We start from the raw sequence: 23,691 nt of genomic DNA, 5'->3' as shown, positions 1-23,691 counted from the left end.
GCTGGGTAGAACAGTGGTGTGACCCACTACAGAACTAGGTCTTCTGTAGCTTAAAATGCTACCTAATGCTGACCATTCATTGCTATCATTCTAGAAAACAGGAAAGATGAAAGAATGATTTCTGCCTTCTTCGTTGAGGCAAATTCACTCCAAAGAGGGTTTTCAAGGATTAACTACCAAGAGTACTTTCATCCAAAATGTGTTTCTTTTCATAAAAGCTCTCACAACATCTCTGTGAAATTGTTATCCCCATTTTACAGATAAAGGAAATAAACAGCTGAAAGGTTAAATGACATGCCAAAGATCACATACACTGGCAGGAGAACCAGCACTCTCAGCCCAGCCTAACACTCTACCTGAAGAATTATGTTGCTTCCTTAATCTTCTGACTCTTAAAATAAAATTACTCTTGGAACTTTAATAGGAAATTAAACTAGGAAGCTGACTCTCCAATTACTAGAAAGGTATTGGTTCAATGTTAACTGGATGCTTCTCTCTAAAAGCATTATTTCATATTATGCAGAATTTGAATGAGGCTGACAAAGGGCACTTTGTCTCATCTTTCCCTCTTACCTACTCAAAAAAGGTATCTGCTCTGTACCTCCTTATTTGGAGATGGAACTGGACTAAGCCATCAGGCATCCTGCCTGCCCTTGCTGCCTACGGCCTTATCACTGGCTGCAAAAATAGCTTCAGTAATCTCCAAAAATGGCTGCTCTGACCTCACAACCTTGGGGCTCCCCACCACTTGGGCTCGTAGTTTCTCATGAACCCTGCAGAATACAGATAATGCCTGTGCCTTTTCCCTATCCGCCAAGGCATCCCTGTCTTGACCAGGATTAAAATTCTTAATCATGCTCCTCACCATTTTTCCTAGACTAGCTAATGGTAGAAAGTTATACATTTCAGTCTTTTTTTTTTTTTTTAAAGATTTTATTTATTTGACAGAGAGAGACACACAGCGAGAGAGTGAACACAAGCAGAGGGAGCGGGAGAGGGAGAAGCAGGCTTCCCGCCGAGCAGAGAGCCCGATGCGGGGCTCGATCCCAGGACCCTGGGATCATGACCTGAGCCGAAGGCAGACGCTTAACGACTGAGCCACCCAGGCGCCCCTACATTTCAGTCTTCCATTAAAATTATTGATAAAAACGAATTTTACCATCTATGTGCATGAGTTAGATTCCCTAGTTAGCAATCTTTCTCCTAATCCTTTATAATACTTCTTTGAGGCAGAGTGGTTTGGGAGCAGACGCACCTGGGTTTTAATCCCAGCCCTGCTACTTCCCAGTGGTACAACCTTGAACAAATTCCTTCCCTTCTCTGAGCGGGTTTCCTTTTCTATAAAATGAGGATAATAATCATACTGCCTCATGAGGGTCTTATGAGGATTAAACGAGGTACCATGTATGAAGTGCTTGGCATAATACTTGACGTACACTGGAGGCACTATGCACATATACCCGTTCCTCCCCTTCCCTGTATTTCAAAATATAAACTTCATTTGCAGTAGAGCACCCAAATCCATTTTGGCACACATTTTCCCTGTAGGCTCAGCGTTCTTTTTTAGGCTTTTCTAGTCAGTTTAGGGAGGAGGAGGGAATGGAAAAAAATTACAACACAAATACACTTTCTTGCTTGATTTCACTAGAGAAAAATTCAGAAAATACATAAAAACACGAAGAAAAATAAAATCACTGAAAATCCCTGCATCAGAGATAATCATTATCAATATTATGACCTACAGCTTTTCAGTCTCTCTTTCTGTGACAGTAAATATAGTAAATATATCTTAAAATTGGGGTCATATGGTACATACTAAGAGCTAACATTTAATGAGCTTCTACCATGTGCTTGGGGCTACACTTTACATTATTCTTTTTGCTTGGGGATAGAGACAGATTACGGCCAATTTCCTTTCCTTTTCTTTCTTTCTGATGTAATATCCAAATTTTCTCTAATAAAATCATAAGAAATGAAAAGAAGGGTTTTCTCTCTCTCATGTAAGTCTGGTTTAGAATGTCCATTTTTGAGCCAGATGAGACATCCATTCCCTTGATACCCACCAGCCAGCTATAAGGCATGAAATCAGTAACATTTTCCAAGATTCTGAAAGCCAGACTAATCCTTATCTTTTCAGTTACTGTGGGATCTTCAAAGGACTAGGGCTAATAAAAAGGAGGTCCTAGTATCAGTAACACCCTATGCAAAAAGCTTCCACTGCTTTTTTTGCCTGCTCTGTTCACACAATTCTTGGAAATTTCACCTTTTCTAGTAAAAATAAGTTTACACTACTATCTAAACTAAGTATTTTTTTTTTTTTTAAAGATTTTATTTATTTGAGAGAGAGACTGAGAGAGAGAGAGCATGAGAGGGGGGAGGGTCGGGAGGGTCAGAAGGAGAAGCAGACTCCCTGTCGAGCAGGGAGCCCAATGCGGGACTCGATCCAGGGACTCCAGGATCATGACCTGAGCCGAAGGCAGTCGCTTAACCAACTGAGCCACCCAGGCGCCCTAAACTAAGTATTTTCTTAAAACAAAACAAAAAACCATGAACTGTTTTGGTATCAATTTAGGAATCTGAAGGTGAAGGTTTGTATGGTCAGATAGTAAGTAGCTACTCTTCTTTTCCAGCTGTAGAATACCTTGGAACTGCAGAAAGATCAATTCAGAGCAAAATAAACATCCTGATTAATTTCCAAAATAGTCACATAAGTTTCAACACATAGACCTAAAAAGGAAATAAACATCAACTCCACCTCAGGCCCTTATCAACTCACAGTACACCAGGGAGATTTAATAAAATCTCAATGACAAAGACCCAACAGGGCAATGGTGGGGCTGAGTCAAACACTTGAATTATAAGTTATTTTTTAAAATATGTGGACAGAAATCAGTTTAAAATTAGCACAGCAACCTAGGCAGTCTTTTAAATTGACTGGAAGCATCTTGTTTTCTTAAGTATTGGAAACATCCCTTTAAAAGCTTCTCTATATGTCGGGGCGCTTGGCTGGCTCACTCAGTACAGCATGTGACCCTTGATCTAGGGGTTGTAAGTTCGAGCTCCACACTGGGTGTAGAGATTACTTGAAAATAGAATCTTAAAACAAAACAACAAAAAGCTTCTCTGTGTCATTAATTTGCTTACCAAATGCTTCTTTCACAGATAATGCAAAGGCAGACTTCAGCCAACTCCTTTTAAACTCAAATGTCAAATTAGTGGAATCTGAATGGGATTTTATGGTATTGCAGTTCTTTACTATGGAGATTCCATTGTGCCCAGGAGTGAAACTCCTTAGGCCTTTGCAGACAACAGAAAGAATAGGGTTCTTTGTGTGGCAGTTGTGCAGTGTAGACATTGACTAATATCACTGGATGAGATTAATTCTCCAAGAGGAGAGATTAGGGAGGAACATGTTGCTTACACCTCCTAGGATACTCCCGTGATCCTGAGTAAGCTGACTTACATGTCTGTGAAGAGAGCTGGAGAGTCAGGCCGGTGGGACTGCACATCCTGCATAGCATTCCATTCATTGACTGACGACTGATCTGAGTTGATGTGGCTCTCGTAATAACTCACCCAGGTGAGAAACAGGCTGCCTGGGTAGTAGTTATGCATTCTGGCCACTTCACAAGCCTTGTGTAAACTCTGTAGTGCAGACCTGAAAGATACGCTGGGAAATGAGCACTGTAGAACTGTGGGGACACCAAAAAGCCAATAATCCACGTGCATCCAAAACTCTTTCAGTTTTTAAATCCTATAGAATTTGGCCTCTGGAGAATCTATCTATTCCCTGGAATTTAAGATTCTCTGATTCCAATTATACTATATTATCTATTCATAGCAATCAGCTAGACACTTCTTGCCGATGCATTATTAAGGTTGGGGGTAGAGAGGGGCAGGAGAATTGACAACCCACCAGTGAAAAATAGGTCTGGGTACCTATGGAGCTCATGATCCTGTATGCTGTATCACTACAGAACTAAAGATCTCAACTATTTACTATATAAATATTTGTTTCCCTTGGCACAGAATCATCTTACTGCATACATTTCCTATGATTCTTAGAGGGTCCACAAAGATCACATAGATAGATAGATGCCCCTAAGCCTTGAGGACATGTCCTTTCGTGCCCAGGAAGTACTAATCTAATGACATTTATCATTCTTACTGCTTTAGTCTCCCAGTCTCTTTAAACCATTTATTCATACACTTGAGCCACTTTCTAAGAATAGCTCTGGTTATACTAATTAAATCTCTGACCATGAACTCAGGAACCCAAGAAGGGTAAACAAAACTGAAAGTACTTTTTTTTTTTTTTACTTTTATTTTATTTGAGAAGAACCTTTTTAGTTCTATATTTGGGAAAAGCTAAAACCAGAAATGCTAGGAAATTAGTTACGTAAGAGCAAGGATCTTTCTACACTTTGTTTACTGATACATCTCAAGTGCCTGTAAGAATGCCCAGAGTTCATTACTGTTCATAGTTAGAGCACAGTTAGTATTTGTTAAATGAAATGTCTTATTAGCTAAAAGCTAACGTCTCCTACGGGAAGGGGGCATTATGAGAGAATTCTACAGGCAATCCATTTACATCTTTCTTTTAAGAATACTGTTTAATTTTTTCCCCCCATAACAAAAGTGACCCATGCTAACTTTAGAAAATTTAGGGACCTTAAGTAAAAGGCAGAAATATCCTGTAGTCTGACCACTGGGAAATAACCACTGTTATTAAAGTTTTAGTAGAGATCTTTCCAGTCCTTTTGTCTATGCATAGATCTATAATAACAATATGACCACATTCTACACACATTTTATTTTTATTTATTTTTTAAAAAGATTTATTTATGGGGCGCCTGAGTGGCTCAGCCGTTAAGCGTCTGCCTTCAGCTCAAGTCATGATCTCGGGGTCCTGGGATTGAGCCCTGCATCGGGGGTGGGGGGGAGGTCCCTGCTCAGCAGGGAGCCTGCTTCTCCCTCTCCCACTCCCCCTGCTTGTGTTCCCTCTCTCGCATTGTCTCTCTCTGTCAAATAAATTAAAAAAAAAAAAAGATTTATTTATTTATTTTAGAGAGAGAGAGAGAGCAGGGGGAGTGGCAGAGGGAGAAAGAGAATCTCAAGCAGACTCCCCACTGAGTGCAGAGCCCGACTCAGGACTTGATCTCACGACCCTGAGGATCATGACCTGAGCCGAAATCAAGAGTCCGACACCCAAACGACTAAGCTACCCAGGTGCCCCTCTACATACAATTTAAACTTGATTTTAGTTTACACTTTCTTGTCAGCATCTACATCAATATTCTTCAACTAGATTATTTTAATGGTTGTATCATGTTTAATAACATGGATGCACCATAATTTAACTAATTCCTATTTTTCAGACATTTAAATTGTTTTCCAGTTTTTGCTATTATTACAACACTGACAAACATTCTTATGGTTAAAATTTTTGCACACACCCACAATTATTACCTTAGGATAAATTCTTAGAAGTGGAATTACTGGGTCAAAAGGGCATTCAGAATGGTAAAGCATACTGGCAAATCATTCTCAAGAAAGGTTGTTCCAGTTTATTTTCCTACCAATAGTAAATGACAATGTCTGTTCCTTTAATCCTTGTCAACCCCGTATAATGTAAATTAAAAAATAAGATAATTACCAATTTGATAAGGGAAAAACATTTCAGTCCATTTTTATCAGGGAAACATTTTTCCTTAAAAAACAAAATTGCAGAATCTTTTAAAATGCTTTCTATTACTCAAAGTAAGCCAAATTCTCAGAGAAGTTTATCAAATTCTCAGAGAATTCTCTGAATTTCAGTTTCACTACATAGATTTAAAGGTAAGGGCCAGCTAAGTGCAACATACAGGATATTCAATGCATGTTGTCTTCATCCAGGAAACTCGTGCTTCAAAAGCATATGCCACATGTGTCTGGGGCAAGTACCCTAAAATACACTCAAGGCTTAGCCACCTCAGATACTTCAGCTGCATATAGGAGCGGGAGGCTACAGTAACTACCTTCCTGTGAAGGAAACACCTGGTTTAAATGCCGTTTTGATCCATAGATCATTCTTCTTTTTTCCTGTGACTTTCAGTTCACTACTCCCCAGATGGTACACCAAAAAGTTTATTCTGCAATAAGCTAACAGAAGTAAGACTAGTCAGTTTGCTTAGAACATCAAAGACCGAACTAGGTTATTACTTGAATCTTCCTTCATTGTCTTAAGAATTAAGACTGCTTTGTACTCCTTCTTAAAACACTGTCATTTATGGGACTTATGCTGTTTGGTTTTACTTGGTACCTAGGAATAGATAGGTCAGTTGCCTTTAAAGGAGCCTTAGTCAAAGAAGGTAAAAGTTTTCCATGAGAAATTTATCTGTGAAATGTGCCCTAAATCTAAAAATCTGGTTTAAACACATGACCTGTAACTCTGTCCCACCTCAATTACTGCATGAAACGGTAAGACTCTTAAGTTCAGTTGACGCTGTTTTACGACTGCACCCACTTCAAGCCTATCAATCCTGTTATTCAAGGGCAAATGAGCTCCCTGGAGTCTTTTTTCAGGCTCCTTTATTTCCTGCTTGGCTTTTGTTCTGTCCATTCTGCTCCTCATGAGGACTTCTACTACAGAACAGGCAACTGAATGAGAAACTGAAATTCAAATCCCTAGCTTAGGGATAGACTCTGACACAGTCACACCATTCCCTGGTTACATTAGATCATTTTTCTAGATAATCTAGAATAAGAGAGTAAGAGTCTATTCTGCCTAAATGGAAAAGATGCTCTCAGGCCAGGTATGCAACCTCTCCAAAACTTCAACTTTCTCATCAATAATAAGGAACTAATAATATTATTTTGGGGGAGTTGGTGGTGATGATTAGATATAATCCATGTAAAGCACAATGTCTGACATACAGTTAAGCAGCCCCAAAGTGTTAGTACACCAGCTGATGATTATTAACATCTATAATGTTTAGGCTTTACTTGCATTATGCAGTCTTGAGAACAGTCATTAGCAATTTTAATGGAAACTTATCTATCAATAATATCCCTGATTACCCTAAGAAACTGAACACCAATGCACTGTAGTAGTGTGATGTTCTAGATTTGGCTCTGGACTGCTGCTAACTTAGTCAATATATCCTTGTAAGACTGTTCCAACCGGCAATCTGATTCATTAAGTATCTTCCAGAGTCCAAGAACACCTCTGAATTTCACTTGTTCACCAATGCTTAAGGCTTTCCACTATGACAATATGAAAGCTGAACTCCTAGGTTATCTTTAACTATGAGGGCCACACAAACAGATCACAGAAAATCTTAAACACACAAACAGATCATAGAGCATCTTCATAGAGAACTATACTATTTCAAATACTACTGCTCACAAAATATTGCCCCAATAATATATTTAAAAACTTTCATAGAAAAAAAAAAACCTTTCATAGAGACATTAAAAGTCCTCTTACCACATTGCCTGTACAGATACAGGTTTGAATATGTGCACTCTGTTATCCGTTGATACACTGAACCCACTAAGAAAAAAAAAATGAGATAAAAATCCACAAATGAGAGTAGGTCATTTCAATTTTGAGTTTTCAAGGTTATTTCTCAGGCTAGCAACTGCTGGCTCATTTGGAAGAAATCATCAGGCATTTCATGTAGAAGTCAGAGTACAGGACTTGACTGAAAAGCATCAACAAATTGTCTGATTTTATCTACCAAGCAAAATGAATGGACTCCCAAACTGGAGTTAGGGAATTACATAGTTTCCCAGCTGTAGCTACAAACTGGTCTGCTATATATTTCTATTTGGAAGTCTTGTGGGTTCTTAGCAAACCTGACCCTGGTTTTACAAACTGGAGCAAACATCTTGGTCTCTTGGGGACACAGTCTAAAAACACCAGGAGGTGGGGGTGGAGGGTCACTGGAAGGAATTGGCACAGGAAAGGGGTTATACTGTAGGCTGACAGCTGGCAGAGGCAGCAAGAGGTTATTTGAAACAGAACATATCATCCTCTGGGAGAGCATTGCAACAGTCCCCACATGCTCAGATTAAAGAGTGAGCCAACAAACTAGTTTTTCTTTGTTTGGATTCTTACCATAGTCGGCCTAGAAGAACAGAAGTGAGAGGCCCTGGCAAGTTGTATTTTTACTCCACTTTACAAAACAGGAGTTTAAAAGGACTCACTGAGTTGCTGACATGACAGTTCACTTGGGCACACTGGGCCTCCCATTCAGCTTCATGAATGGGCACTAAGATGGAACCCCACCCCTTGGCTTTCTGTAGGAGAATAAAAAGGGAAAGCTCTTACCCATCACCATCCAAATGAATTAGGGTATCACTCCAGAGGGGCAGGACTAAGCCCATGGTACAAGTGCTACTGCAAGACAAGAAATAGTCCATAGGTTAATCCTGTTATTCTAGGAAGCAATTCTTTATTAACTCTTTCAACACAACAGATAAAGCCCCTAAACTCTAAATTCTGGAGTGTTAGAATGGAGGAATTTCTATCATATAACTATCAATGTAATGTATGTGCTCTGGAGCTGTATCAAACAGGTGGTTAGTCAGGTCCTTATGTATTTAATAAAGAAAACTTACTGACTGAGCTCCTTGTATTGCTACCTCAAAAATGGCCGCTGTCTAAAAAATCCAGGTGATTGCTGCTGACCTGTGATTGGCAGGTTTCACCCCAAGGTCACAGCATCCAACTCAACTCCAAAAATCATTTTTTTTTTTAAAGATTTTTTTTTTTTTAAATTTTATTTATTTGAGAGAATGAGAGAGAGAGAGAGCATGAGAGGGTGGAGGGTCAGAGGGAGAAGCAGACTCCCTGCCGAGCAGGGAGCCCGATGCGGGACTCGATCCCGGGACTCCAGGATCATGACCTGAGCCGAAGGCAGTCGCTTAACCAACTGAGCCACCCAGGCGCCTGCAAAAATCATTTCTAATGCCAAGAACTATTGCTGGTTGCTGAAGACCTCTGAATATATAATTTGCTCAAATTTAACTCTGAGTTTTATGTAGATTTATTGAACACCAATTGGGAAATTGTGTCTCTATCCCACCACCCCTCTGGATAACTGTAATCTATCCCAGACCTCTGCCACTTTCTCTCCTTAAGGCCGCTGTAAACCATTTTCCCCTTCCATCCAGTCTCCCAAAGGCTCTGACACCCTCTCCCTGCCAATGTATACAGAAAAGCAGCATTGTACAGAAGGAATCTCAGACATGTGAACATGCAAAGTATGCACAGCAAACAGCAGAACAGCAAAGTATGGTTGAGGCACAGGCTCTGGAACCTGGGCTCTGGCACTAACTATATAATTTTAGGCAAATCATTTAATTACTTTGTGTTCCAGTTTCCTTATTTATAAAACTGAATAAAAATACCTTCTTGATTGGGCTGTTTGTGAAGGTTAAATTAGATAACACACTAAGAAATGTATATAACATCACCAAACATAACGACCACTTACTGGGGAGTTATACTTTGTCAAAATATCTGGATTTGATCCTCTTCAGTATTTCAATTCCTTTTGACAAGTTATTTACCCTTTCTCAGCCTTAATTTTTTCACCTTAACATGCAATTAACAAAACCTACTTTCATAGGGTTATCATAAATATATATATATTTTTTATTCTTATGTTAATCCCCTACATTACATCATTAGTTTTAGATGAAGTGTTCCATGATTCATTGTTTGTGCATAACACCCAGTGCTCCATGCAGAATGTGCCCTCCTCAATACCCACCACCAGGCTAACCCATCCTCCCACCCCCCTCCCCTCTAGAACCCTGTTTATTTTTCAGAGTCCATCGTCTCTCATGGTTCGTCTACCCCTCCGATTTTATCATAAATATTTTAAAGTGAAACAATACATATGAATGTATTGTCACTTAAAACAAATGTTGAATATGAATTTTTAGTGAGTGCTCTAATACAACTGAAAGTGACTGGGGGTGTGAGGAGGGGGAGGGACATCATTAAAATGCACTGAAAGCAACATGAGGAATACCAAGCTTTTGCTATTGGAGGCACTGCAGGGCTAATGAAGACCGTTCCCCAGGTGGGCTGTGTCTAGTACTTTGCACTGTAGTTGCTGGCCTGTGTTACTCAACACCGAGCACTGTGTGCTCTACTAGTGATTCCAGAATTCACGAGAATCAAATCAAGATTGCAACAGCTTATCCACATTGGAAGGCTGGGCCTGAATTCCAGATGCAGAGCTATATGCAAGAATCCAAGAGGGAGGAAGAGAGCTCCACCACTATTTTTGTTGAGTAGATGAGGTGAGAACAAGGAAAACTTGTTTCCAAGATGGCTTCCCAAGATGGAGTGGGGTTATTTTCAGAGTAGTTCCTTTATTTCTTTTTTCTTTCTCTCTCACTCTCTCTCTTTCTTTCTTTTTAAAATGAATGCTTAGCCAGGTTCCTAGCAACAAGTCTAGTTTGGGTATAAATATGAAGGGTTTATAGCCTGGTGACAAATCTTGAAATTAAGTAACTACAGAAGATGATACGGAAGATCCAAAAGAGTGTGATCTGTGAGCTTGTGATGAGATACCAGTTAAACTTTGGACAAGTGACAGTGATATATAGGAACCAAATATCACATGTTCAGCTTATACTCAGGTCAGGCTGCTTCTTTACATTAAGTAGCTTTTTCACACAATAGGAAAGAGAGGCCTGAATTAGGCACACCTAGTATTTTTATCTAATTTACCTTGAGTTTCATGAGATTTTTCTCCTTTCAAGTATAGGCGCTTATTTTAGTAGACACTCATCCCATTCAACAAATATTTATTGAGTGCCTATATGTACTAGACATTTCCAGGTGTTGGGGGTACAAAGAAAAATTATAAAACAACACCATAAAACTTTATTATTTTATAATTTGAAATATATTCAATGCAATTTGGATACCAAGGTTACATTGTATATTTAAAAATTTATTACTTAAGATATAACACAATACTAAAAATTTTATTATTAAAATATAACACAATGCTTAAAAATACTATAAAAAGGTTAAATGAGATGGCGAATCATATCTTGAGAACTACTTGGGAAGATATGTCTCTCATAAACAATCTGGGTTCTACTTTGGCTTAGTATTGTTTTGAAACATTAACTTTTTATATTCTCAGATACAAAATGATACAAATTCCTTCAAAAGCAATTGAGGTAGAAATGATACTAGTTTACGTGAGTGCCAGTATTCTGAAGTGGGCAGCACTTTTCTTACTGTCCAAGGAGCTCATTCACAGAAGATGGATGGAATTCATAATACCAAGTTTACAAAAAAGAATGAAAACTAGTTTCTATAGCTTTTCACATCACTTTTTTGTCTTCCATTAAATAAAATTTTCATTTGTTAGATAAGATTCAGGCAGGACCATTACTGAAGATAGACACAGTTCACTGAGGATAAGATTACACATCTGATTTCTCACACACTGGGTCAGGAGAATCTGAAGTTGTTGCCTTGTATCTCTAGGGGAAGGCTCAAATGAAGTTTCCAAGCAGTCCCAGTTCCTGTTTTATGGGGTTTCCAAGGGAGGAGTCAGGAAGAACCAAAGGAAATAAGATACAAAGTAGCACTGCTGAACTTTCTGCAATGATGGAAATGTTCTATATATGTACTGTCCAATATGGTAGCCACAAGTCACATATAGCTAGAGTACTTGCAATGTGGCTAGCTGTGACTGAGGAACTGAAATTTAAATTTTGTTTAATTTTAACTTATTTAAATAGTCACCATGTGGTGGTAGTGCTACTGTATGGGACAGCACAGATCTAAAGAGATAAAAATCTAAATTGGAGGTCTTAAAATACTAACGAACGTAGGCAAGTAGGTGCTCTTAAAGGATAAATGCTTACTGAAAGGTCTGGTGCTTTGCTAACACCAGAGGTTAAATCCATGCAGGCGAAAACCTAAATGTGGTTTACAAGCCTGTGCAATTTCAGCGCACACAATTAAAGGCTGTAAAAATTATATAAGGTAACAACTCTGGCCTTGTGGATCCTTGGGAAACCACAAATAATTTTCAGGTTGACTGTACAAGCTTAGGTAAACACTTGTTTGGGAAACCTTCTAATGACAATGTGATTCTTTTCCTCCCAACATCAGGACAATTAGAATCACTCCTAGTCTCTTCTTCTGTGGCTAAATGTGTGGCCTGGGTCACACTGCTAGCTACTTCACAGTTCCATTCTAGTCTCAAACCAGGAAGTCAATGCTTTGAGACATCTGGCAGGATTTCCTGAGGCTTATTATCTAGAGTGCAAAGATCTGCTTAGCCACATTCCACAGTCTTCCAAAGGTTTCTCCAGAAGAAGTGGGAAAATAAAAAAGGAAAGCAATAAACTTTAGGGACACAAAAGAGCCAGGTTCTGAGTGCGGTATGATACCTTTAATTATAGGATGCAAAGTGCTGCTAAAGCCAAAGGTGTATGATTATAAAAGGTTCTGTTCTGAGTTAAAAAAAAATCAATTCCCTCCCACCCTGCCCTTTTAACTCAGAAGAAGGAAAAAGGAAGGAAAACATTTGGTAAAAGCAAGGTGTAAGGCCATGAATAAATATAAGAGATTAGAGTTAAAGTGGGCTCTCTCTGAACCCAAGATCTACTGGTGCACTATCACAAAGGATACTGTGCCCCTCGAATCAGCAAAGTGAATCATTACTGCTTAAAATAAAGTTAACTACAAAGATAACACAGCTTTTTATTCCTGGAGATATAAGTTTAAATCATTTGTATTTAAATCATTTATATTCATTACCATTTAAGGATGAGAGGAAGGTAAGGAACAGTGATAAATTAGGAACACAACCAAAGACATTCACTAATCATTTTCATCTCTCAAGACTGTATGGCTAAGATACTTTAAGAGTAGAACAGTGTAAGATGTTTTTGTAGTAACTCAAAAGGCAACTGGAATAGTTATTTAAAAATGAGTTTTCTCATCCTTCCTTTTCTGGTACCATACCTGTCATTAGAAGAGAAATCCATTCCTAGGACGATGCTTTCTTCAGTGTCTTGTCTACCATTAGTTGAAACCACTACCATATAGCGTGTTCTATTCTGGTAAGTACTTTCTAGTCTTACAGCCTGGAAGTTAACAGACAACAGATATATTAGGAAATTTAGAAGGTCAGTTTTAGATCATTCAACCTCTTTTTACATCAGCATCTTAAAGCATGCTCAGGAAGACTTAAATTCAAATTCCAGCTCATGTATTAACTATGAAACCGTCAGTAAGTTACTAAATTAATTGGAGGGAGATATAATAATACCTATCCCACTGGATTATAAGAATCATATGAAATAGTGCATGTTTATAAAGCACAGTGCTTGTCATATAGTACAAGCTCAACAAATACTGGCTCTTAGCATAATTTATAATAACAACAACAACCAGGGCATGTTCTAAAGATTGAAAGAGGGAAATGTGAGATATATGAATGTGAGCATTGGACTCACAGATGCAAGTCCCACAAATAATTATGATCCAAGTAAGCCATTAATATATGAGGAGTATACTCTGTTGAAATCTTACAGATTATACACTGCAAGATTTTCTTCTTCAGTTTCAGTGATAAAGAAATTGCTTTTTTCAGAGACTTACATTATTTTTTTGTCAAAAACTTTTTATTTATTGCTTGTTTGTAATATTTTAAAAGGGCCTTCCAAAAATTTGAATATGGGCAGGGTGTTAAATGATATTAAGGATTTACTGTTAGTGTTATAATGGCACTGTAGTTATGCCTTTTTCTTAAGTATCTGGAGTAAAATGACATGATATCCAAGTTTTACTTCAAAATATTCCAACAATGGGAAGCAACCAAGATGTCCTTCAGTAGGTGAATGGATAAACTAAATACATCCAGACAATGGAATATTATTCAACACTAAAAAGAAATGAGCTATAAAGCCATGAAAACAAATGAAGGAATATTAAATGCATATTACTTTGTGAGAGGAGCCAATCTAAAGAGGCTACATATTATATGATTCCAAATATATGACATTCTGGAAAAGGGAAAACTATGAAGTCAGTAAAAAGATCAGTAGTTGCCAGGGTGCAGGGAAGCACAGAAGTTTTTAGAGCAGTGAAACTACTCTGTATGATACCAAAGTGATAGGTACATGTTTGTCATTTTATGTTTGTCAAAACCCACAGAATGTACAATACCAAGACTGAACCCTAATGTAAACTATGGACTTTGAGTAATAATAATGTGTCAATGTAGGGCCATCAATTTTAACAAATGTACAACTGGTGGTCTCTCAGTCTCTCTCAAAAAAAATAAAATCTTTAAAAGAAAGGAAGGAAGGAGGAAGGAAGGAAGGAAGGAAGGAATAAAAAATTCTGCAATGCTGAGAATGGACCTGAGGTTTCAAATTTCCTTTTAGGCTTCAAGATTCAAGGTTAAGAAATTAAAATTTTAAGAGCCATAGCATAAAGAAAAACCTAATACCCACCTGGGTTAGAGGTATATCTCATAGTCCTCTGCTAGGAAGAAGATTGATAAAAATCTAATCATCTAATTTTTTTTAAAAGAGATTTTATTTATTTGACAGAGAGTTAGCGAGAGCAGGAACACAAGCAGGGGGAGTGGGAGAGGGAGAAGCAGGCTTCCCACTGAGCAGGGAGACCGATGCGGGGCTCAATCCCAGGACCCGGGGATCATGACCCGAGCCGAAGGCAGACGCTTAACGACTGAGCCACCCAGGCGCTCCTCTAATAATCTAATTCATGAAGTTAATCAGAGAAATGTAATTTAAAATGGCAGTTTGTACATAATACCCTAATATTAGAATTGGCAGCAATTTCAATGTTTCCTCAGTCTCCAAAATTTACATGGAATAGATGACTGAAATAAGGCAATAATTCAGGTGCATTTGATTAACTCCAGTTCTCACTGAAAAGGATACCACTGAAGTTTATTCTAATTATCCAGCCAAAACAATATTTTGAATTTTAAAACTTTGCAACAATAGCAACTGAGAAAATTATTCCAAGAAAGTCCATTTATTGCCTAAATTTGGATCCTATTATAAGTGTCAGGTGAACTCGACTCAGCAACCTGAGGACTTAGATAGGTCTGAGAAGTCATCTGCCTCTGCTTTATTTCTGATAAGAACCCAACCTGTTTGCAAAGCTCATCTACCAAAGAGTGATGTTAAAACTTCTCTCAGTAACTAATTTAAATGTTTATAATCTAATTACAAGCAGTTCACAAACACCACCTGATAAAATAACTTCTGTCCTTAGCATCATCCAACCTCAAGAAATACTATTCCTTAAGCTTACACTGCACCTTTGCCTTTAATTTCTTTTCACCAAGAGTCTTACATCATGCCACTGCATGCAGTGTTTATCCTCAAGGAAGCCACATTACAACGTCCCAATGTCTAGACAGGCAGCTCACCCAATCCATCAGAGAGAAAGGTTTCAAAGTATGTAAATATTAAATTCTAGCCAAAAGAACAAAGCAAAGTCATTATCTAAAATTAAAACAGACTTCAGATGTGACACTAATAAACTAAAGAACACTGTTTTCAAAAGAAATAGAGCTTGAGGGAGTCTCAGGATTTTATTTTTTTTAGTTTATCTCTATAAAATTCTTAAGTTAAAAAAAATCTATGTATTATATTCTGTGTAGCCATTAAAAACAGATTTATTTGTTGACATGGAAAGATATCCAAAATAAAGTGTGAAGAAAGCAGGTTGTAAGTCAGCATTTATGCTTTTATCTCATTTTTGTAAAAAAAAAAAAAAAAAAAAAAAAAAGTGCTGACGTATGCTCTTCCCCATTCAATTCTGAGCTCAAATCAACTGTAGAAACCTTCATAGTTATAAAGATCGGTAGTAAAACCTTTTCATCATTGCTCAAACAGATTAGCCTTTCGTATATACACATTTCCGCCAATTTCATTCGTCCATGAGCAAGTCCTCAGTTATCCACTTTTTAAACACACACAAACACCCCTCCTCACCCCCAGACATGTCTTGTTGTTTTAACGATTTTATTTATTTATTTATTTGAGAGAAAAAGAGAATACAGGTGGGGGGAGAAGCAGAGGGAGAAGGACAAGCAGACTCCACGCTGAGTGTGGAGCCTGATGTGGGGCTTGATCCCATAACCTGGAGATCATGACCTGAGCTGCTTAACACTGAGCCACCCAGGCTCTCCAAGTCTTATTGTTTTAAATTACTTCATACTTTTACTTCTCAGAACTACAGAGATCAATCAGGGAGACTAGTAGGTCTTCTGATACTCAGATTTGGCTATTTTTATTATTGATCCACTTCAGTAAGAGCAGAGGTCAGAGAATCTGACATACTCTTACACACACGCACACACACACACACACGAAAGACTGGACGGATGCTTATCCAAACTGCTAAGAATGGTTTTCTCAGAATATAGGATACAAAGTGATTTTTACTTTCTTCCTTACACCTTCCTGTATTCTATGACTTTTAAAAATTTTATATTTAGAAAAAAATAAACCCATTTTCATTTTGGGAAACTATCAATGTACTATAAAAAACAAAGCCTAAAAAGTCCTTATTTTCTTAAACTCTCCTGCAAAGTACTCAAAAACATCTTGTGCCTTATCAGTACCATAACTCTAGTTAAGAATATTAAAGTTACTTCAAATGTTAGGAAAGTTTTTCATTTTCTAGTCTATTTTTTTTTTATTGAATGGGTATTGGGTAATGTGCAAGAGTATTAAAAAAACACGGTCTTCATTCTACCAGCTACAGTTTTCATAAATACTGAAGTTAATGCTTGGGACTGTATTTGGAATGCAGAGTTTCCCTGGAGGAAAAAATGGTTTACTCTTATTTTCAATGCTAAAGCAAAGTGTGGGATTTGGTGTCACTATCTGTTGTTGGGTTATTAAAAAAATAAAGGCAGGACTTTCAGTTGACTATCAAACTTTTAACCTTATGTACAAGCCCCAGGATGAGAATTTTAGCATTCCAAATTTAACTCAAAACAAAAGGCCTTGCTTTGAGTCTACAAATGCTCCTTTCAGTTAGAAAAGTGCTAATTTGTCCAAAGTCACACAATGTATTCACTCATTTTCTTGAAGATGACTCATTCAATAATCTGAAACATAATGACTATGTGTTTGTAACAATTCAAAACAACTGTAAAATGGCTTGTCATTTAAAATGAATTAATTCAGAGGCATCAGTTACATTTTCTGAATTTATATTTTATAAATATAAAGCAGGTAAAGCTGCATATCTTAGCAGGCCAAGAAAAAAAGTTAATTGCCAACTCTCCCTTCCCTAACTGCTTCCTTAATGTTCTCCTGTGGTTAAAATTATTTTAACGTTTAGAAGTGCAATCTAAATTCCAGAAGGTTATCAAGGAGAAAAAGATAAAGTGGTGACAGACCTCAACTTGAACTCTACCAAACTACACAATTTTTGGAAACTATAAACATGTATCTGACAGACATCAAGTATGTGCAAGTGACCATTATTATGGGTTTTAGAGGAAATGTTCTCAAAGCATGATTCCTGGATCAGCAGCATCAATATTGATGATTCACAGGAAAACTTGTTAAAAATGCAAATTATTACTGCCTCCTCCTCCCCAAATCAAACACTGTGGGTGGAATCCAGCAAAAGGGGACAGTTCAACAAAGCTCTGCAGGTGATTCTGATGTACTCTAAGGTTTGAGTATCACTGCTTCAGAATATTAATGCTGTAAAAACTGTAGACCACCTTTGTTCAATTATAAAGAAGTGTTTAAGATAGAAGCATATAAAAATATGGACAAGATTTACATAAATGTATGATGTGATTTTCAAATTAGGATATAAAATAATTATGTAAGGATTTCTTATTTCATATTCTTTAAATTTCTTTTTTTTTTTTTTAAAGATTTTATTTATTTATTTGACAGAGAGAGACACAGCGAGAGAGGGAACACAAGCAGGGGGAGTGGGAGAGGGAGAAGCAGGCTTCCCGCAGAGCAGGGAGCCCGATGCGGGACTCGATCCCAGGACCCCGGGACCATGACCTGAGCCGAAGGCAGTCGCTTAACCAACTGAGCCACCCAGGCGCCCCTCATATTCTTTAAATTTCAAAGGAAGTTCCTCACTCAACAAAAATTTGTGGCCATTTTAAGGTGACAGGCAGCATTTGAGAGAAAAAAAAAAATGACAGAATTTGAACACAGAATGACTAAGTGAATGAAGAATCAGTTAATTACCATAGAGTTCAGAGACCTGTTCATCAATTTTTTACAATCATTCTTGTATTATATTCATTATCTCTCTTCCCGTTCAGAAAGCAGAGATCAGCCATTTGAATTTAACATGCCGAAAGATACCCAATTTCCAAGTGACTGCCCCAACCTAGAAGGGCCAATCATCACATGCTTAGATTACTGCAGTAACTACCTAGTGGACCTCCATGACTTAAGATGGCTTCCTCCTCCCCACTATTCTGTATTAGCTTCTGAGGAATCTATCTTTTTTTTAGTAATCTCTATACCCAATGAGGGCCTCAAACTCACAATGCAGAGATCAAGAGTTGGATACTTCACTGACTGAGCAAGCCAGGTGCCCCTCTCTTAAATACTGTAGCTGTTCCACGTGATTCTTTGCTCCAAACCTTGTAACCTTTCACACTACTGCTTACTGAAAAGGTAGATGTACTACCTCCAAGGATTAATCCAGAGGGTCAGATAGGGTATACAAATGAGTGAAGTAGGCCATAGGAATATTAAATGGGTAGAAATGCTCTTCACTTTTCATAAAGAAACATACTCATCCCATTTTTGTTTTCCTATTTTAATTAAATATTCTACTATAAGAAAACTAACAGTGAAGAAATGATGACAAATAGAGACACTTGGCTTTAGAGTCTAGGAGACAACAGGATATGTGGGGATTATGGTAAATTAAAAGCCTAGGCCATACCCAAGCCTGACCCTTTGGGTCTAGCAAGTTTTATCATGTGAGAATAAGGTCCCAGTGTTGCCAGAATTTTAGATTTTTGAAGACAAGCTCCAAGTATGGATTTTTATGTGAAATCATTCAACTTTAAAATTCTGGCTCGGAGGGCACCTGGGTGGCTCAGTCAGTTAAGCATCTGCCTTCGGCTCAGGTCATGATCCTGGAATCCTGGGATTGAGTCCCGCATCAGGCTCCCTGCTCAGTGGGGAGTCTGCTTCTCCCTCTGCCCTTCACCCTGCTTGTGCTCTCTCTCTCTCAAATAAATAAAAAAAAAATTCTGGCTCAGAGTGAAAAACACCACCACTGTGGTCCAAACAAAACATATCTGCTACTTAGAAAAAAAAAAAAAAAAAAAAAATATATATATATATATATATCTGCTACTTTGAGTCCCCTAGTTTGGAGCATTAAATTTCTATTTGTCTGCCTTGTTTCCTGGTATCTTATCTTCCTTACAGTAACAATAATCCCCAGATTTGGGCAGCATTTTATTCTCTTCAATATGCTTTCATGTCCATTTGATCCTCTCGACTGTGAGAGGTAGAAAGAAGATGAGGAAGCAGGCTCAGGCAAGCTAAGTAACTTGTCCAACATCACATGATTAGTAAAAGCCTAAGCCCAGGTCTCCTTACTCTGAGACCAGCACAAATCCCTGGCCCTTTTACTCTTTCCTTGTCCCTTACATGTGCTTTTGTCTCAGTCAGGTCCTCATCTAGAAGGACGGTCTTCTTTATTTCTGCCAATCTAAATTCATCATCTTTTAAGACCCAGCTCAAGCTCTACTGTATACATAAAACCTTTCTAACTAGGGCAAGTCTCAAAGTATTCTTTCTTCTGAACTTCAGTTGTTGTTATGGTCAGTAACTTACAAACTGGTGCTTATCAACAGCCTTGAATCATCAAATTATTTCACATCATTTCACATAGCTCATATCCCCAGTGATATTCTAAGCTCTTTGATGGTGTGGACATGTTATTCTTTTTTGTTCCACATAGCTCCCAGCACTCTGTTGGGACATAAAAATGACTGCTTAATGTTTGCCATCTTAGACAGTCTTTTGAGTAAGAGTTATACTTACCAGCCTGATGTTATCTTCTGGGCGGAGTAATATGAACATTGCTTGGAGATGCTGTTGGAGATCACCTGGTGATATTTATGAAACAAAAAATAATTATTCTCCACTGTAATGTCAATAGAGAGGATTCCTTCTACCTTAATAACCTGTATAAAAAAAAGTCCTGGGTCACTGAAGGACTATAATTAGACATAGAAATTAAGTGTCTTAATATAATTATTATTAACTTTAAGTGGAAAGACAGAATGGTAGACGGCATCTCTATACATTCACTTTTAGCCTATACTACATTAAAATTTCCTTTATGCTTGTCCAATGGGAGGTGCACTTGAAAGCAATCTCAGTTTTGTACTATCGTGGATGTTGATGAAAGCAGTGGCGAGATCTGTTGGGCTGTGCTTTAAGGCCCACTGAAGGTAGCAAGGAGGGAATCCTGAAAATGGGGTGTGTGATGAATGGGTTTAGAATTACCTCTAACATTACAAAAAACTAACTCTTTTGCCATTCTTTTTTCTGTAAATCTTTAGTTGCATTTAACCAAAGAAGATTTTTAGATTCCCCTTAGAATAATGTCAATGGTTTAAAATGATTTCCATATTAGTGGCTGATATTCAAGTAAGAGTACTCATTAAATATAGTGGGTCCCAAGAAATAAATATTCCCCTGAACCTAATGTTAGGTCCTTTAACATGGCCAACCATTATTTGAATACACATTTGTTTCTACACATTCTCCAAAACTAAGTTGAATTTTTTTGTATTAAAGTATTACAGATTTCCTCATACCCCTTATTCTATACTAGAAAACATGGAACTTCGGCTAGTAGGAGATAATTCGATAACATACTGTTATAAATGATAACAATCGGAGAACAAAAAACTTCATTCATGCCCAACCAGGTCCAGCTCTTTTTTAAGAGTCTACAGTGACTGACACAGCCGCCTGATCACAGATGCCAGTGGATGCCTGTTCTCACATTCGTCTTGCAATCTACATACAAAATCTTCCTCCAGGTAACTTCAACTGTTAACAGTGAGATGAAATACTGATATGTGCAAGAAGTGGTGAGGGGTAGCAAGAAAGAAAAGTAGGTTAGCAAACAGATATTTGTTTAAAAGTTCAGCAAGTCTGAAAGCCTCCCCTTTTTTTCCCGTTTCCTTCTCTTAAAGAATGGTTTTCTTGCCGCCCACCCCCCCACCTCCATTTCAATGCTGGCTTCTGACCAATTCCATTACTGCAGAATCTTTCAACTTTCAAAATTAAAAAGGAAAATCATCATGTTTGGCCAGGTCTGTTCTAGCACATTTCAAACCCAGAGACACAATCTAAGTCTCATGTGTAAGAACCAGTATGGGCTCATAGGTATAAAACCAAGAGAAATGAAAACATATGTCCACACAAGAACTTACACATAAAGATTCACAGCAGCATTATTTGTAAGAGTCAAAAATTAGAAACAACTCAAGTGTCTATCAACCGGTGAACGGAAAAATGAAATGTGGTATATCTATACACTAGAATATTATTTGGTCATAAAAAGGAATGAAGTACTGACACATACTATAATGTAAATGACCCTTGAAAACATTATGCTAAATGAAAGGAGCCTGTCTCAAAAGATCATTTATATAATTCCACTTATATGGAACACCCAGAATGGGCAAATCTATAGACAGAGAAATAGATTAGTGGTTGTTTAGGATTGGCAGGGAGGGTGGAGGATATAGGGAATGACTGCTAATGGGTAACTGAGTTTCTTCTGTGGGGTGATGAAAATGTTCTAAAATTACAGTGATGGTAGTACAACTCTGTATATACTAAAAAACAACAACAACAACACTGAATGTATACTTTATTTTTATTTTTTTTTAAAGATTTTATTTATTTATTTATTTGACAGAGAGAGACACAGCAAGAGAGGGAACACAAGCAAGGGGAGTGGGAGAGGGAGAAGCAGGCTCCCCGCAGAGCAGGGAGCCCGATGCGGGACTAGATCCCAGGACCCTGGGATCATGACCTGAGCTGAAGGCAGTCGCTTAACCAACTGAGCCACCCAGGCGCCCCTGAATGTATACTTTAAACGGGTAAATTAGGTGAATTACATGGTATGTGAATTATATCTCACTAGAACTGTTAAAAAAAAAAAAAAAAAAAAGAACCAGTGTGGGGAGACAAAGTGTTAGCTATAAACAATGAAGAATGACTTAAGTTACATGTTATAATTGAGTTAAGCAGCTGAGGCTTTTTAAAAATTAAGATTCCTTCTGTTCTATCAGTACAGATGACCCAAGGGAAGGATTTTTAGGATGGAGAACTTGTAGAGGACGACCATTTCTGGGTAAATAGTGGCCTAAGTCCCTACTCCAAGTGCTATTGGCCCAAAGATCCAGCTGGCTTCTTGAAAGGTCAGGCAAAAGTCAAGAAGCCCCATCCCTACTGTAAGGCTTCTTATGTGAGCTGGGTATGTGGAAACTCAGGTTTGTTAGTGGTGAAAAGTACTGTCGGTAAGCAAACTGGGTATTTGCTACTGGAAAACCTTAATTGATAAGTTACATAAGAATTCATTAGAGTATCTTTGTACCTTATTATTTTTCCAACACAAATTTATTGAACACTTACTACATATATAATGCATTCTGCTAAGTGCCAGAAAAATAGTGAAAGAAAAGTGATTATAGCACAGTACAATGCTTTCTTTCACTATTACAAGACTGTTGGAGAAACAGGGATGAGGTTGTCAGCCTTTTAGAACAAAACAAAAGAAACCAAGAAAGGAATGGTGTATGTGGAACTTTACCTGCATGCTTGTTGCGTCTGTGGCTAATTCTTGGTGCAGATGAGCCATTTCCCCGTGGTAGAAAAAGGGCAGCACCTTTGACAGTTAGAAAGCTCTCGCTGATGCTATAAGGGAAAAAGTCAAAAGGAAACAGATTATTTAAGGAAGAAAATCAGAGTATGATGGAGATCCATTTTGGGATTATTCTCTCTCCCATCTTCCAAAGTCCCAATTTCATGGGATGAAGTAAAAATAAAATTAAGAGAGACCCTTTTATTTACACAGTCCTATCTACTCTAGACAGTTTTTCTGAAGCAAAACCTACAATATTCTATATATATATATATTACATGGTAGCAGTTAAGAATGAAGGCTCTGGAAACAAAAAAGAGAAAGCCTCTGGAGCCAGACTGCCTGGGTTTGAATCCTGGCTCTGCTACTTCTTACCTGAGTGAATTTTAGGGGGCCTAAATTTCCTTATCAGTAAAACAAAGGTAATAAAATGAAGCTGTTGTGAGGAATCAACAAGTACACAGTTTCTTAGAGGGTGCCCTTGTGCAGAGGGATTTTTGAACTCAAAATGCAACTAAGGTATAAAATTCTCAGTTTTACTTTAGAAGTACTCTAGAAATGAAGCTGGCAGACACATCTGAGAACACTTCAGTTGCTTTTAAAATTCCCAAAGCTCTACCATAAATTTAGTTCTTAGTGTTTTATTTTTTTAATTTATTTTTTAATTCTTAGTGTTTTATTCATTTATTTTAAGATTTTATTTATTTATTCATGAGAGACAGAGAGAGGCAGAGGGAGAAGCAGGCTTCCCATGAAGCAGGGAGCCC

At 37.8% G+C, this 23,691-nt stretch overlaps 1 protein-coding gene and 2 non-coding genes across 9 annotated transcripts in view; all 3 read right to left on the bottom strand.

Annotated features, from left to right (window-relative positions):
* Nucleotides 1-23,691, bottom strand: part of SSH2 (slingshot protein phosphatase 2) — a 244,327-nt gene that overhangs the window by 39,110 nt on the left and 181,526 nt on the right. For 6 of the 7 annotated variants that reach the window (XM_064582301.1, XM_064582303.1, XM_064582304.1 and 3 more), the window contains 6 exons: nt 22,874-22,977; nt 20,080-20,144; nt 12,998-13,119; nt 8,315-8,383; nt 7,469-7,534; nt 3,464-3,658 (listed from right to left, as the gene is read on the bottom strand). In XM_064582301.1, coding sequence (XP_064438371.1) covers nt 3,464-3,658; nt 7,469-7,534; nt 8,315-8,383; nt 12,998-13,119; nt 20,080-20,144; nt 22,874-22,977 — 621 coding nt within the window. The remainder of the gene's footprint in view (nt 1-3,463; nt 3,659-7,468; nt 7,535-8,314; nt 8,384-12,997; nt 13,120-20,079; nt 20,145-22,873; nt 22,978-23,691) is intronic. The other variant, XM_064582302.1, reaches the window with a different exon arrangement.
* LOC123854819 (small nucleolar RNA U2-30) lies at nt 15,837-15,906 on the bottom strand. The gene has a single exon (XR_006793377.1). It is a non-coding gene; the product is annotated as a small nucleolar RNA U2-30 (small nucleolar RNA).
* LOC123854821 (small nucleolar RNA U2-19) lies at nt 16,245-16,321 on the bottom strand. The gene has a single exon (XR_006793379.1). It is a non-coding gene; the product is annotated as a small nucleolar RNA U2-19 (small nucleolar RNA).

Source organism: Mirounga angustirostris, unplaced genomic scaffold (assembly GCF_029215605.1).
Source record: "Mirounga angustirostris isolate CCGP_5_RB_7025 unplaced genomic scaffold, mMirAng1.0.hap1 SCAF_17, whole genome shotgun sequence".
In the NCBI taxonomy this organism is placed as follows: Eukaryota; Metazoa; Chordata; class Mammalia; order Carnivora; family Phocidae; genus Mirounga; species Mirounga angustirostris.
Note: the sequence above shows the minus strand (reverse complement) of the source record. Positions and strands in the feature narration are given on the sequence as shown.